Source organism: Solea solea, chromosome 18 (genome assembly GCF_958295425.1).
Source record: "Solea solea chromosome 18, fSolSol10.1, whole genome shotgun sequence".
In the NCBI taxonomy this organism is placed as follows: Eukaryota; Metazoa; Chordata; class Actinopteri; order Pleuronectiformes; family Soleidae; genus Solea; species Solea solea.
The window spans coordinates 13,433,435-13,450,897 of NC_081151.1; the positions used below are offsets into that span (position 1 = coordinate 13,433,435).

The window sequence follows — 17,463 nt, forward strand, 5'->3', positions numbered from 1 at the left end:
TTCTGTTGGCTGAGCAGAACTCAATGTTTGCAATCTGAATTAATATTTACGTTACGTTTAATAGCCTTAGTCAATTAAAAATAAAAAAATAAATCAAAGTGAGGTGCAATCATAGCCTAGCAAAATATGCCTTACCTTTTTGAATGATGTTTTTATGTTTCATTTTGAGCTGCTTCCAAGTCCTCCTTTCTCCTGTTGGATTGCACCTAAATGAAAAACTCAGATTTCATTCCTACTTATATTCATAACTATAGGCTTTGCTACGATCTTACGGTTAAATGTTACGTCAATGGAATAGTACATTCAAACTTACGCGTTGACTCGGCAGCAATTTTCTCCCATGCGGTCTCTCTCTCCTTCGCTGCTGCAGCTGTGTTGCATGTGCGGCGAAATATGTGCTCATATTCTCCGTAGCCCAGCAAAAGGATCTCCAACTCCTTCGCACTGAAATAAGTTGATTTTTTTTTTTTCTCGGTTGTCATGGTGACTCGTGGTATCGGGGCTCCATTGATGATGGCTTTTTAAAGTGGTTGTGCACGCGCATACCTCGAGGTTAACATACTCAGAGTTGATTGAACTAACTCAGATCAGCTGTTCTGGAACCGGATACTCAGAGTTTCCCGACTCAGAGTAAGTCAACTCAGAGTTCAGGGATAGACTCAGAGTGTGTTGAACCTGCTTTCTGGAATACCCCTATGGTCATTGTTGTATCAATTAATTTCCCTTTGTCTTAGCGTGAGCATGTATGCTGCAGTCCGTTTCTCCTTCCTGGTTAAATACAGTCAGAACTTATGATTCCAAGAATAACACAAGAATAACACTGCTTATTTTACTGTTAATAGCACTGCTGTTGTATTTGCTTCACAATAAATCATCCTTACACATAAAACTGTTTACCTTTATCTATAAATATGTTGCTAAACTGTTTGTGTGGACAAAATACCATGTACAGTGTTGTTGTCGACTGTTATTGCTATGTTTGCGTCCATGCTTTTTTCCAACTTCTCTCTGGAATGCAGTGACATTCCACCCACCTCAGAGTAAATGTACCAAACCAAGAGGGATAAAATTATCTTTGAGTAAGATTTAAGTTGTTATCTGATGAGTTTTTCCCCTATTATTACAGCATGGTTTGATCCACCCACCTTCTTCGTCATTAGAGTAGAATAAGAGTGAACATGTTTCAATGTTATTAGCTCCTTTTCTTATTCTGTTGTAAATTTGACACTTGACAATTTTGGGGTGAAATATATTCTATTGTTTTCAAACGTCAAACCGGATGCGACACCCTTGTTGCCAGGCCCATCAAAGCAGATCAAGTGATTTTTGAGAAATAGTCCTGCATCGATGGGTGAATGAAATGAAAAATGAAAATGATCGGAACACTGATGGACAGCGGGTGGTAACAAAAAATACATTTGTTTTTTATAATGAAAGAAATTTTAAGATATAAAATAAATCATTCTCATGAAGCCAACATTAAAAGTTCGATGCCACCGGCATCATCTCACTGAATGGCTCCAATGAATTGCTATGTGTAATGAATGTGGGTTAGAAAGTGTGTGAGGCGTTCATTTGAATTTTTACTTGTGTATTATTTGTATTTAGTGACTCTAATGTAGTTTAATAAGTTCATTCCTTTACGGAGCTTCACGGGCACGGGTGGGTGCGGGTTTTAAAAAATGGACCTGTGCCGGACTCTGTTCTGAGACTCCTCACAAATGGTGAATTTAAGTGATTTTATCCCCTCCCCTTAAATTAAATGTTTTGTGTCATTACACATAAGTGAGTATTTGAAAGGAATTTTTAGAGATGTAAACAGTTTTATAATCCCATAAGCTACATTTCAAATACCAAAACATCATTTTAAAATGAACAACTGAATATAACTGGACCAGGCTGATATTAGTTTAAGTTTGGATTTGAAATGGGCTGTCGGGCGCCCATGTGCTGCCGCCATGTCCTTCATAATCACGTCAGTTATGATCTCTCCTTGCGATGACAACTCATCTCGACAGGTTTTGCTGAATTGCTGCCTTCAAATTTGCAAGCTGCTGCTGCTGCTGCTGCTGCTGCTGCTGCTGCTCGTCTCCTCTGTTGTTGCTAAATGTGATTCATTGTTCAAAAGGACGCAGGAGCACAGAAAAAAAAATGTTGCCCGGCTTTCCTCGCCTTCTCCTCTCTCGTGCAGCAGGAGAGAGAGGAGCAAAAAGGCGGGAGACAAAAAGGCGGGCGGCCACACTGTGCTCCTGTTGAAGGGAATTAGACGGATCAATAAGACATAAATTGCGCTGTTTATGTGCACAAGAGGCTGATGTATAATTGGTAGAGGTGGTTGAATTTCCTCCCCATAATCAGCTTAACGGACACACATATACAGAACATTAATACATATGTATAAACATGTATGTATATACTACTAGTAAAAAAATAGTACTTAACGTATACAGTGATAAAAACACCGGAAAAGAATGGACATATAAAAAAAGGAAATAAAACACTACTGTGAGTCATGAAAAGGGACAGTCTGTATATTTTAATTTATTGTTTATTGTACTCTTGTAACCAGACATTTATTCTCTATTTAAACATTGTAATATTTGAAGCACTTTTGTGATATTTTTGGAGCAGGTGCTTTTGTAATAAATATTTTTTTAAATGTTTGGTTCATAAAGAAAATGAAGCGTGTAAGTCACAAGTGAAATGGATGGTGAAATAAATGACATGAAGTAATATTTCTGTGCTGTGAGACATCTATAAGTGTACATGTATCTATATATACACACATATATATCATATCAGTCCCATCATGCAGCTGGAGTACAGTATATTTTTGGTTTTGGTTATTATCTTTAACAGTCTTTGTGCTGTATATGCATTTTCTGTCACCACACCTTTTTTTTTCTTTCTGTCACAGCAACAAGGAAAAAAAAGTGTGAGTGTGTGTGTGTGTGTGTGCGCGCATGCGATGGCGTCCAGTGGCTGACTGGAAACTGCTTGTGGGACCAGTTTGTTTGTGGCACCGAGCCAATAAATGATGCCTGGTACAAATGGAAGCAACTGGATGAGGGTTCCATGGGTGCAAACACACACACACACACACACATTTCTTCGTCCTCACAAGAAACACTGCAGTGGCAGCTGTTTTTCATCTTAATGAATTTCTGAACTTGTTCGCTCCCTCTCCGCTCACTGCTGCCTCGTGGTGAAAGACGGAAACTGAAGGCACCGGCTGCCAAATCAATTGATGTGTCAGGAGGGAGAGGAGACAAAACGGCGTGATAAAAAGAAAAGCATTCCCTCTCTCTCTCTCTCTCTCTCTCTCTCAGACACACACACACACACACACACACACACACACACACACACAGAGGCAGGCAGCAGGAAAAGACAGCGAGAGAAGGATCTGGTTTCCAAACTTGACTTCCACAGAACTCATCTCTGGTGCTTTTTCACTATTCTTCACTCAGCCGTCCACAGATGCTCTGCCTCTGAGGGCGGCTTTGTATTAAAAACTCTTTGAGTGCACCAATTTCTCTACTTAGTCTCTTTAATTCAATGACAAAAATAGCATTTAATATTTAATATACCATATTTGTGTACTAAATGTATATTTGTCAGTTCATTTATTTTGTCTCAGTGCGTCTTGACACGTGTGAAACATCACTGAGGACGTGTCCAGATGCATCGACATGATGTATTTAAAATATATACATTTAGCACACACAAATGTGGTATATATATTTTTAATGTGGAATATTTGCGGCTCTGACACACACTGTTTGTGTAGTTCCATCACACACACGCACACACATTTTCACACACGTTTTCCCTTCACCATCTTTTCCGCAATAAAGGATAAATTATTTAAAATAACACGACCTTTTATCTCGCGCCCTTTGAAGGCGGCAAATTAAAAATGTAAATTTGGAGTTCATTAATATGCAAATGTATTCGCTCGCTCTTAACAATTAGCAATTAAAGCTGCAGTGTGAAAGAGCACAGACAAAATTTGTAACTTTGTTTCTCATTTTGAAAAAAAAAAGAGAGAGAGAGAGAGATCTGAAAACACATACATGAAATTCTAATTGACTCTCACAGTGTGGCTGCTTTTGTTCATCCACAGTGGTTTTTGAAATGTAGGATAGCAACTTCATTAATGCCACTTTACGTCCATTACACCCTTAAAGCGTTCAGAAAGTAGACATTCAAACCATTTATCTGAGTTCAGATCAGTATGAACTTGAATGTTGGCACAAACACGAGAGACTATAAACACAGGGATACAGCAACATTTACAATAACAGAAATAATAAAGGAATAAGAGTGAAGCTACATTTCATAGGAAGTGGATCGTGATGATAAATCCCCACATTCTTGAATAGGCCATCTTTCCATGGCTGTTTTCTTAAGGAATTCTGGGAATCTTGCATTAACAGGAATTTATTTCCCTATTTCTTCACATGCAGAGACTTTTTCAGTGTACATATGCTGAAATCAATTTGTTGATTTATTGTGAACATAAATAAAAATGAAATATATAAATACTGTATATATATATATATATATGTTAAATGTATATGTACATTAAAAAAAGGAAAATCTGAATAAAATCACAGACTTTCAATGACAAACATGAATTCACTAATGGTGTTGGAAAAGGAGTTTTTATAGAAGCAACATGCATTTACATTAATTATTTTTAATACATAAGTCCATTGTGCTTGTTATATGAGTCACATGACCTTGTCACATGACCTTGTCACATGACCGTGTCACAACGTTAACAGCAGACATGGAACTCAATACTGATTTTATTTGAATGAACCTAATTCAAATTAGTCTAACTATTTTCGTATTTATTCTTGTCTTAATTTAATTATCAACCGTGATAATAGGCAACAATTTGAGTGATATTATGTTTTTTTTCCTGTTACATTTTTGCTTATTGCTTTACTTTATTTTAAGTGAATACACTATGAGGACACCTACACATTTTCTTGTTCTTTACAATGACCACCAACATACAGGCTTAGGGCTTAATATACCTATTTTTTTGTCACATGGCCATAATTGCTAAATGTACAAGTGAGGTGGAAGGAGCTATTTTGCGCAAGCAAAACAGTTACATTAAGTGTAGTGTAGTCTTTTTTTTTAGAATATGAAACATGTCAACTAATCATATCACATGAAACACATTCAAGTGTTAATCACTTGTGAAGATTCACATGTACATGTATACATCTTACGCACCATATTTACATGCCATATACATATAAAAAAAAATACCAGTTTCTCATACTTAATGTGTATAATATCACTGCACATTTGACTGTGATTTAGTGTAGAATGAGACGGGGAAAAACATGTTCATTTGGTAACTTGATGTCCCCGCTGGACATGGTGGCTGATGTGAAAATGAAAGTCGCTTTAACTTCCATTTGGTGATGACAGATCTACTGGAGTGCTCCTCTCAAAGGTTGTTATTAAAGCCACACAGCAGGGACGACTCAGAAAACAACGTCACACTCAGGAGAATTTCAGTATATCTGGTGTAAACTTTATGTCTGTACCTCTTTTGTATTGTGTTGTTGTTGTTATATACATTATTCAATCCTGGTTTTCTCTAGGATTAACTACTACTTGGTTATATCATCACAGAACAAGGTGCAACACGATATAGTTCCTGACAAATACATTCCGATTTTTTTTTCTCCCTTAGGGAATACACTAGTATTTAATAATAATAGTTATTATAATTATAATATTACTATTCTGATTGCTCAGTGTTTGTCAGGTGCAAACCAAAAACCCCTAAATTGCCAGAAACGGCTCTGACGATTGTGAGCGCCACGCAAAAAGTGACCCAGTACAGAGAAAGCCACCAATCTACAGCAACCACAAATAAACCAAATGGGAGCGAACTTCACACGATTAGCATATTTACAATTTCCATATGCATGAATCTGACAGATCTACACATGCTTACGATGAGGAACTTCTTTTCACAGATGGTAATTTTGGTCGCAGAGCCTCTGGTGTCCGTGCAGGTCTGTAATAATATCCCACTCACAAAAGCTCTGATATTACTTGTGCGACCAGCCGACCATGTAAATTCAATTCAGCCTAATAGTGCACCACCACTAGTGCATCACACATGCCTTTCACTTTAACTGCTACTGCTCCAATTCAATTAGAGGCAGAGAATGTAAAATAGACTCTTTTACGTGTAGACAAGGTTTTATCCTTTTTTTTCCCCTTCCAGTTATGCCCGCTGTTTCCCAAACAACATTAAAGCAAGATCCTGTAAAAAGAACTACAAGGCTGTGGAGTTGCTGTGTTTCTTAATGAGTGTCTTTGTGTGTGTGTTCTTGTATTTGTCACCTTGTTAGGACCTTTTCTGGCATAAACACTGCTGTTGTCAGGACCAGGAAGAAGTTAAGTTTAGGACTCAGATGTAAGGTTAGACATTAACTGGTTACAGGAAAGGTTGGTGATAACCCGTTGTTTAGGCTGTCCAAATTAATGGAAGTCTATGCGGAGTCCTTAAGAGGATACGTGCAATAAACCTGTGTGTGTTCTTGTATGTGTATCATTGTGAGGACCAAAAATGTAGGGAGTGAGGACATTTTGTGTGTTCCTCACAACTTTAAAGGGCTTTGGGGGGGGGGTTGAGACCTGATTTCAGGGTTAGGATTAAACTTGGATTTAGGTTTGATTTATGTTAACGGTTAACAAAACAGTCTTTAACGCCATTCTCATTGTCAGTAGTTTTTTCTTTTCCCAGGTGTTAAATTTCATGTCAAAAATGAGCCAGCAACAAAATGAGAAGCATAGGATAGCACAGCATAGCAACACAATGGCTTTAAGTCATCTTTTACTTTGGTGCCTCGGTCAAACTTGCAAAATGAATTAGTTGAATTTGCTAATAACATAAAGCAAAATGAAACGAAAACATTGAGAAATGTCCGGATTTGTAAAAAAGTAGCATTTGCCATGGACAGCTATGCCAATTGCCAGGAGGTGAGTGTGCATCATAGCACGCTTTGCAGAAATGAAATGGTGACGGTGCTTTGCTGATTAGATAATCAACACGGAGGAAGATAATGTTGTGTTGTGTCGGAGTTTACCAATAGAAAAGGGGACTAGCAAGCTAATGCTATCCACAGAAGTCACAGAAGAAAAACACCATGATCATAAAAGTAATAGCAAGTTCACTGCTCTCATCCCCCACTGTTGAAAACAAATGTGTAATATACATAAACCCAAACTGTGACAGTAATATCTGCCGACGTGTCTTAAAATGTATTAATTTTACCCCCCCCGTTATTTTCTTATCAGGAAGTTGGCAACCCTATGCTACCGCTACCGCTCTACCCCGTCACATACAATGATACACACACCCAAAGCTCAACCCTACAAAACCGAGTGGACATGATGGATTTTATGATATTTTTATAATGTTTGTATTTAAAATGACTGGCTTCCCTTCCTTTTATTGGCAAATCTAAATTGCTTGAGTGTGAGTTTGTGTCAAAGAATGCATCTTTAAGTGGTTATATGGATTTGGGTTTCTGTCCAGTGGGAATGGGGTACATGACTGACATGTACATGTCAGCAACAGGTCCATGGTGACATATAATCGCGACACATAGTCCCCGATCCTCTCTTTTTTTTTCTTCTTTCAATGCATGTGATCGTCACAGCTGCGGCTGCACGCCATTTCAAATGCTCCACTAAGCGCCTCGTTACGGCGTCTCAGCCTGTAATGAGAGGAGCGACATATGTCCGGTTCCCCTGCTGTTTCCCGATAAGCCCTCACATTCAGGAGCGTGCAGGAACACTCCTCCACCTCCTCCCTTTTCCTCCTCACTTTTTTATTTTGCATGCACAACCTGCTAACAGCCACCAAGGAAAAGAGTGTGGCACTTACTTAGTGACATTTACCTCGCCGACAACTATTCCACGTACACAGGGGTGGACGGTGGGGGGAGATGGGGGGGGGGGGGGGGGCAATAACAATCAGCATGCATTTAATTTAAAAGGGGAGAAAAAAAAGTGTTCCCTTTACAATTACAGAGGCAGGGACAGATATAGCTTTCTCCCTCCCTCTGTGTGTGTGTGTGTGTGTGTGTGTGTGTGTGTGTGTGCCGGCAGACTTCCGCAGTGCAACATTAATGCTAATCAAAAGAGCTGAGAAAGCAGCGGTGGTCTGTAAAAACAGATTTTCTCTTGTCTTCTCATTTCTGGAGGGATTCTCTTTTTTCTCACCCACTCCTCCTCCTCCTCCTCGTCGTCCTCCTTCTCGCAGGGATTTATCTCAGGGAAAATCATATTATTGAATATGACCACATGCATTTAAAAGTGGTATTTGTGTATGAGGCCGCTTTTTTTTCTCCCCCCCGCTTCCTTGACTGTGTACAGGATGAATCACGGAAGTTAAGTTGTGGTAATTGATTTCTCTTCAGTCCACTCAACTGAATAATCTGCAAGGGAAACAACACTAAGCTGTTCATTAGAAGATTTGCCAACATGCAACTAATTCCGCGCTTTACTCTTCAAACATCATGAAGGAACATAAACTCGGATAGTAAATACCCTTTGTGTTTGGAGAGTTGGAGAATACTTCACTTTTTTGTAATCTTCCTCTGAATAATTAAATAAGTCAATAAAGCCTCTTTTCTTGCAGGTCAAAAAAGCCCTGTAACACCCAACTAACATCTGGCTTGTGTCTGCAACAAGAATGGAAATTATTACCATCCACTCTTGGGTCAAATGACTCTGCAATTCACACTTATTGTTTTGTTTTTTCTTCCACACTCCACTGTTTTCTTCTGTCTATACACTGGACATTTCCCCGTGAGCAATCTAAATCAATCTAAACCTCTGCCAGTGAGTTTAAAAGCGGGACTTTAGTGAAAGATGTAAAAATGGAACGACGGTGGTATTGTCACCATCATACAACCTGATAGATTTGATTATAATTCAAATATAATGAACAGTTTACCCACATTTTTAAGACACCAGTCACATCAAACATTTTCCATCAATAACAAATCTTCTTCTTCTTATCCCCCTTGATGACATCCAATGCCTTATTTCAATAATTCACCTAGTCCCCTATCCAATAACTGTCACTTTGTGGTCAGACATTTTGGAGTCATCCTCTCTCAAACAAGACAAACCAGTGTGTTGTGAAGGGCGGATTTTACCAAAATGTTAAATACAAGACATGTTTATCCAAAAATAAAGTAATTCACACCTTCATTTCCCCTAGGTTTATGTTAATGTAACTCTGTATCACCCACATTGTTGGACACTTTATTGCTTCCTAATTTAATACATAATTACATTCAAAATTCTAATATTTGTCACTCAGTGGTCTTGTCCTAACTCCTAGATTCCCGTCTTTGCCCTTCTCTTATTTAAAAACCAAAGGTGACGGAGCTTTCTCTGTTGCTGCCACAATGCTCGATGTGATAGTTTCCCATTAGGTTAATAATTCAATTAAATTTAAAGTCTCAATTTTAATTCGGTCTGATTGTGGCACTGTTGTGTGTATGTAATAATTGTAATTGTACTCTTACTCAAGTCATGTTAATTTAATGTGCTGTATAACTACATATGACTTGACATATCTATCTAAAAAGAAAGTATTGTTATTATAATATAGTTATTATTATTTATGAATGAAAAAGAGGAACATTAACTGTGCCTTTCTTTTTATTGTAATTGCATTACCATCCTTACCTATTTATAAAACTATATTTTGACTAACAAATCTATACATATAGTTAAATATGTGCAGAGTAACTTTTTTCAGTTATTATAATTTATGTTAAGGTTAAAACTAAATAAGGCATTCTGTGAATGTTCTGTTCCCGAAAGTGACAATATACACCTCTATCTTGCAAAGTCCATAATTAAATTAGTATTATTATTGTTTTAAAGTTCCAGTCCTAAAACCTAATCATTTCATCCTTGGACTATAACCAGACCATTTCATTCAAATCTGTCCTTCATTTTTTTTAGTTATTCTGCTCACAAACAGAAAAACAGATGAAAACATAACCTCTTTTGCAGAGGTAATAATAATTGATCAATCAGTCAGGAAATAACTGTCTGTCCTTGGGGGAAGTCAAATCCAACACTATCACTTGCATTAGCTGCTAATGTGCATCGCAGTCATTTCTCAATCTGATTAGAAATCCCCGCAGTTAAGGATCGTCCTTGGTGCCACAGCAGATGTGTACACTCGGAGCTTGATCGTCCCAATTACCTTTATAATCTCAGAGTGAGCTGAACAGAAACACACACACACTTCACAGTAGTTTGCACAGTGGAATCACAGAGTTTAAGCACGGTGGCCTCGGACCCCGCTGGCTCCAGCCTATAATTGTTTACCACTCCTATGAAAATGTCACCAACAGCAATACTGTTTTATCCACTTACAACATTTCAAAGCAGTGCAAAGGGGCCCGAGGGTGCAATAAAAAAAGCTTTAAATAGTCTTCAGTGCTGCTCCTCGGGGGAATCGCCCCTCGCTTGAAAAGACCTAATTTAATAAATTTGCTCTTTAGGCGTTCATCTCTTCGTTTTGCATCCTCTTATTATGAATTCATTCACATGCGGCCCTTTTGGTCTAAATATTGCCCCTCTTAGCTAATGCTTAACCATACATATTTTACTCTTTCAGGAGGACCACCTACATTCGTTTCCAATGCAACTGGGTTCATTAGCACCTCAGAGATAATACGCTGGCTATGTATGCGGAATGTAAGCACTGCTAAGTCTCTAATTTTCCACAAATAATTCCTCTTGATCTCCGGTGAAATTTATGCAGAGGGGGGTGGGATAGTGCGCAGCATGCTTTTACATGGTCCAAATAAAGAAAGTGTGTACAATAAATGAATTATAAATGGCGGCTGTGTGTGTGGCTATGGGAGAATATGTGTTTTTTGGTTTTTTTTTACTGAAGAGAGGGAATATGTGTGTCATGGAATAAAAAAGTGTATGTAATGTATGCAGTTGTGGTGTACAGTAGCATTTGTGTGTAAAGTTATGAGGAAGATTGCAGTGTGTCTGTGTATCTTCACTGGTCTCACAGTTCCATCAATAATTCACATTATAATAATCATGTGCAATATCAATTATCATGGATCCCGCACATGGCTACTTTTTCATCAGTCCGTAAGGAGTCACTTAAATATGAATTCAAACATTTCTTTTACGATTGAACTATCAAACATGAATGATGCAAGAATGGTGTATTCATACTGAAAAACAGCTACCAGCCTCTCCAAAGCAACAAATACGCCTCTGCTGAGCTATTGCTATTTCATTTGAAATCTTGCAAACAAGAAGGGGGGGTGGCCTGAACATGAGCACAGACTCTGACAAACTCACCAATATCTAAATTCCACCCTAACATCCTTCAAAGCACATAAGGTATTTTATATTCTGAAATAAAATGTTTAGTCTGAAGGACAACAGCACATGATAAAAATAGCGAAATGTTGTGTAAATGTATTTTTATTAATTGTCAGGTTGTTGGCATTTTATTCAATCACATTTTAAAACACAAGAGGAAAACGTTAAAGAGTCCCTGGAAAATTTAAGTATTATACATAATTAGACTCTATGAATGGTGCATACTGAATTAAAATAAACTCACTTCCTGTGTTAAACAATGCTGTTGTAGCGAAATGCAAACACGCTGGTCTCTTTGCAGTGATTGATGAGGCTGCAGTGCTGCTGTCAGTCTGAATGCAGTTTGTTTGGGTGTAGATTGTAATGATGCTAATTATCCAGGGAGGTTTATTATGTGTGTGTACAAACTGTGTCAGAGTTACTGGGTATATATATGTATATATATACACACACACATATATACATATATATGTATATATATATATATATATATATATATATATATATATATATATATATACATATATATGGTTTTTTTCAAACTCTTATGTTGACTGTCAGATGCAGTAAACACAGACAGGATTCAGGCGGTGAGTATTTAATTTCTCTTGGCCTTGCACCAGGTTATAGTGTTGATATTGATTTTTTTTTTCTCTGGTGTGCCGTAATATCATTGCATGGTACAGTTGTTCTCTGAGCAGAGTTGCTGATGTTGCATATCAGAACAGGACTGTGCACACACACTTTTCAAAGCAATATTTCAAAAGTGGAGTTTAAAGTCTCAACCTGAGGACTTTGTTTTCACTCTTTGCTTCAAACAAAGAACGTTAACCCACTCACAGTGAGAGGAGCTTCATGAGTAAAACCATACACAGGCCTCATGACATGCAAAGCTGTGACCACGTAAATAAAACCTGGTTTCCTCTGGGGGCAGTCAACATTTTCCACCTATTACTTTTGACATTCACAAAAGCAACTTATCACGTTGATTTCTTCATCATCTTCATCAGCCCTTTGCCTCATGTTTTAAGCATAATTTCTTTAAACCCCAGCCCTCTACTTCTTCCCCAGTCCCCAGTTCACAGGCACCATCCCATGTCTTTTGTTCCCAGCTCTCCGTCTCTTGTCAGCTCTCCCTCAGTCCTCTTTCAACATCCTCTGAGTTATAGTTCAAGGTTTTTAAAGTGAAAACATGGCTGGCAGCATGGACACAAAGAAATACCGATTTGATTAACCATGACAATCTGCTTGGGTCTTTATCTCATATACAGCCTTTTGCAACTGGAAACTGAAGTTTGTAAAACACTCCTACACCAAATTCCATAGAGAGAATGTACATTTCCAGCTTGCAGGGTCAGAAGAACTGCTGATCTAGTAAGTTTGTTTCATACAGTATATGTAAATTAAAACCTAAAAAAAAAATCTTCTCCATGGACTTTGGTGCTGGGAGTGAGTGATTTTCATAGTGATACTAATTGTTTAAGGTTCCAGTCATAAAAAGTTGCGTAATAGCAAGATAAAGTAAGATTGTATAGACTTATGCTGTGGTCACAAACTTCCTTGCTGTCTTTATTCCAAGCTTTTTCAAGCGAATGACGCAAAAAACTGAAAAAAAAATGAAAACCCACTCTGCAACCACAGAGTTAAGGAAGCGTATTTTTAATTCATTGAGGCCTCTGTGAAGTGGGCAAAATTCTATATATTTGCTTTTGTCTGCACAACCATGTCATCAGTGAGAGTGAATCTTTGGCGGTCACTGATCATACGCCAGGATCTCATACAACCACACTTCAAACAACCTGAACTATCCCTTTAACTGTTAGAACACAAAGCATTTCGGCTTCTTTTTTCCTTTACTATGTTTAAATGTACAGTATATACAGAGGCTATACATTTTTATGTCTTTTTATGTCTATTTTGTGACTTCTGCCAAATTATTGCTACTTTATATCACTACTGAAAATGCGATATAAAATGACTCATAACTTTGACTCAACGACACATAAAAAGACGAAAAAAAGATTTTTTTTTAAAGCCTGAATATGTGACATAAACACACCACCCCGGGATATCCACCAGCGACACAGATCTGTGCCACGTGAGCACTAAGGGTTAAGTTGTGCACTTCCTCATCACCCCAACAGACTGAGACAAAAAGTGACATAGTGACACAGACTTGATACAGACTTGGTTTTCCTGTCAAATGCAATGGTAAATACAGACACAATCAACCCCGTCCGGCAGATGCAATGTGACACGTACAAAGCTCGTGTTGATGTGTGGAGCAGAGCAGTGTACCTGAAGCTGTTGCAGCACGTGTGCTCGTGGTTGGACCTGGTGTCTGGTGCAGCTCTGCTGGTAGGCCTCCATTACCTCTGTCAAGGTGAGGCAGCTGTCAGCTGAAATAGAAAGGAACGCAATCATTCATTGCATCCCAGTGAGCCACCAGCAACCATTCAGAAGTGCTCAAGAGGCACGGAAACGCCATACGGTGAGTCGTGCTCCATTATTGTGTGTGTGTGTCAGTGAGAAGTGAGAAGGATTTGAATGTCTAATGATAAATCAACCAATCAGACAGCTCGCTTTATCAACCATAGCCTTGTGGGGATGATGAATTCCAGATGCAAGCGACCACAAAGGTTTTTTTTTAACGACTGAAACATGCAAACATTTTTATTTTTATGTATCAATAAAAAGCTGCAGAGTTGCAATTTAGTTTTATTCATTTTAGAAATGACAAAGAAAATCAAGTTCTTCTCCTCATTTATTAAATCAGTCATAATATCCATACTATTAGTTTCCCCCTTAAATCACATCCACGTTTAAAAACACATGTTGAGCACGTGCTGAGCAGTAACTTCACACAAAATGATGGCAATATGATTGTCATCAAAAAGCAAAAAATAAATATATATCTGTGTCACATAAACACACTGGGAGCGATAACACATCCCTTTGAATGTTTTACCTCAGATATGTGAAATGTATTTTTTTTGTTTTTCACTCACATAAAGGTATTTAACAACTTTCGTTATCGACTGACTTAGATTCCTATCATGATAAACTTGTTGGATATATGTGAGCGCTCTGATTCTGGCCATTGCGGAGCTTCAGGGTGCTTTAGATCACACTGGACGATATAGGCATAACAACACTGCCACAATTAACATTGCTAAACTGTTTCAAATGGGGATGCACCTATTGCAGTAGAAGATGGATGGCAGTTAAACACACACATTCATCACGTGAGGGCTCATAGTGATCACCCTATACAGCACTGTAAACACTGGAGCCAAATGTGAGTGGAGATAAATACTCAGCTCTTTCAGTATAAGGTGGAACAATCGTTTTTGAATTGAAACTGCTTAATTTGCAAAGCTGCAATTTCATTGTTTTATTTTTGATTATTTTGCCAATTTAAAACACTTTGCACAGTTACAATTCAGCTGCTACCATCACTCACTCAGCCTGTGCCAGAATCCCTTTAATAATGTTGGCTGCAATAGTTTTGTGCATTATCTCCTGCTTTTTTTGAGGACCTCTATAGTTAAAAAAGGTACAATTGTTTATATGGGTTTTTGACTATTTGTCCGACCCTCTCATTCTTGTATTATATTGTATTTGTATTCTTATTATGCTAATTGTATATGTTATTTTCTGGACAAGGTCACTAACAATTAAGTCAATGCAAAATGGATTGGCAGTTATGCAGCTATGCCAAAGTTAAAAAAGAGAAAATTGAGTGAAAACTTCCTCAATCCTTCCTTTATTTTCCCCACAAATTTGTTCATAATCTGCCCCAGCTGATACAATACCAATATCACAACCTTGAGTCTCCACCAATACCAATATAGTCCAATACAGTACTTTAAATCGGAAAATATGTTGACTCAGTTATGGATTATATCAGATTTGGCAATTGCCTTTTACCAATATCCAGTCATGTGATTTTACGACCAGTATCAGACCAATATCGATACTGAGTATCGGCTCGTTCCTACACAGTATCACACAGTGAGGGACAGGTATGACAGCCAATCAAAACATTGTGCAAGGGCTACAGACACTTCAATTGTTGTGAAATTCTTTTTTTTTATTTTCAACTTTATTAACTGGTGGCTATTAGGACAGATTATAGCTTTAAACAGCATCTTACCCCTTCTATCAGCATCCCTGTGCTCAGCAAAGCCAGATACTATCTGTTCATCAGGTGGGAAAGACACATGTTTTCCTCCTGTACTTCTCTTCTTCTGGTTCTTCTTCAGTTTTCCTGCTCTGTCATCGCTCTGCTCATTAATCTCGCTGTCACTGCAGTGGGTCATCCTCTGTCTGAAACTTTCAGGATGTCAAAGGACACACATGACGTTTCAGCGACCACCGTAGCGGCACTAAAGTGATCCTCATCTGCGGCGCCCTCTTGGACATAAAGTGCTACTCTCTCCACTCTGTGGCACATGGAAAGACCAGCCCCCAAAGAAACAATATCTTATTCATGAGTTGTGTTGTGAGTGAAACCTAATATGTTTGTGTCCAATGATGCATCCAAAGTAGGTAAGGCCTGTGCACATTAACATACGTATTTGAATTCAGCATTTACAGCGACATTCAGGAGTACACTGGCAATAAGATGGGCAGGTATATTGAGTGCACCTTTTTCAACCTCTCTGCTTAATGTGAGCTGGGTCACTGTAGCCACTTGCACACTAAAATTCGTGGGTAAACCTGCGAAAAAGCAAATTGACACCATTCCTACTGTCAGTGGTTGTTCTGGCCCACTTTTTTCAAAAGCAAAACAAGTATGAAGAATAAAACAACAACACAACATGATCATGTTGATAATAATAATGTCATACTATTGTGTATCTTTAACTTCTCTGTGAGTGTTCTCATTCATTCAGGTCAGCTATATTAAGTAGTTAGCTATAAGCAACTGGACTTGCTTGAGGAATTGCTTGACTCTGTGTTGTTGTGAGCAGGAAACAAGATTCTCTTTCAGTGTTGCTGTATATTCTCTGGGCAGAAACAGATTGTGTACCGGTCAATCCCATAATATGGCTCTGACATCCAGCACTATGACAACAGCAATATGTTGCCTATTAGCACAAAGGCTAGTTAGCTAGCCAACTTATCGACAATGTGTATCTTGTAGAGCTGAAACAATTAATCAATGAATCGATTATTAATCGATTACTAAATTATTGGACAACTATTTTGATAATCGATTAATCGGTTCAAAGCTTTTTTCTAACAAGATTTCTGATTGTTTAAGCTTCTTAAATGTGAGTATTTTCTTCATTTCTTTGCTCTGGATAACAAAGATTTCTTTGTTATCCAGAGCAAAGAAATGAAGAAAATTAAAAGTGAATTTTTGTTTGTGGACAAAACAAGACATTTGAGAACATCATCATTTCCAGGTTTGCCGAACACCAATCAACATTTTTTTTAAGGCTGATATTTTATGGACCAAACGATTAATCGAGAAAATATAACTCAATATACTAGAGTTGCAGCTCTAGTATATTGCTGATGATATATGGACATTTTAATACTTAAGCGTACAACAACTCTCTCATAAAAACTATGGTTAATAGTTCTAATATGCTCATACAGTTTATATTAATACATAATATTTGTACACAGTGATGTGACTTACCTTGGGCACAGCTCTCATAGAACTGGCAATGGCCTAAGGCACTTGCATTTACCTGCTACCTAGATGGCACCGGAGAACCATACTTCATACAGATATAGATATACAGATATATAACATGAACGTTACATTATGGCAATAACGTGGAAGTTAAGTGGAATAACATACTATGTTACACTTGCTAACTCAAGCAAGGCTATCACTGTTACTATCTTTGTCGATGTCTTTTCCTCTTCTTGTGTTTGGAGGTGGATTGGTCTGTTTGATTGATGAAAACTTTTATTTTATTTCCTTAGTCGCCCTGGCTTTCTTCATTATGTCTGTTTCTGTGATTATATACATTGTAATGTATACTTGTTTGAATAAAAAAGAGGTTTGCACAC

General features: G+C 37.9%; 1 protein-coding gene across 1 annotated transcript in view; it reads right to left on the reverse strand.

The window, feature by feature from the left end:
- Positions 1-15,833, reverse strand: part of si:dkey-288a3.2 (protein phosphatase 1 regulatory subunit 37) — a 69,643-nt gene extending 53,810 nt beyond the window's left edge. Inside the window, exons 1-2 of the mRNA XM_058615576.1 lie at positions 15,587-15,833; positions 13,729-13,829 (exon numbers count right to left, since the gene is read on the reverse strand). Of these exons, the coding sequence (XP_058471559.1) occupies positions 13,729-13,829; positions 15,587-15,752 (267 nt within the window). The 5' untranslated portion in view covers positions 15,753-15,833. The remainder of the gene's footprint in view (positions 1-13,728; positions 13,830-15,586) is intronic.
- Between the last annotated feature and the right edge of the window lie 1,630 nt (positions 15,834-17,463).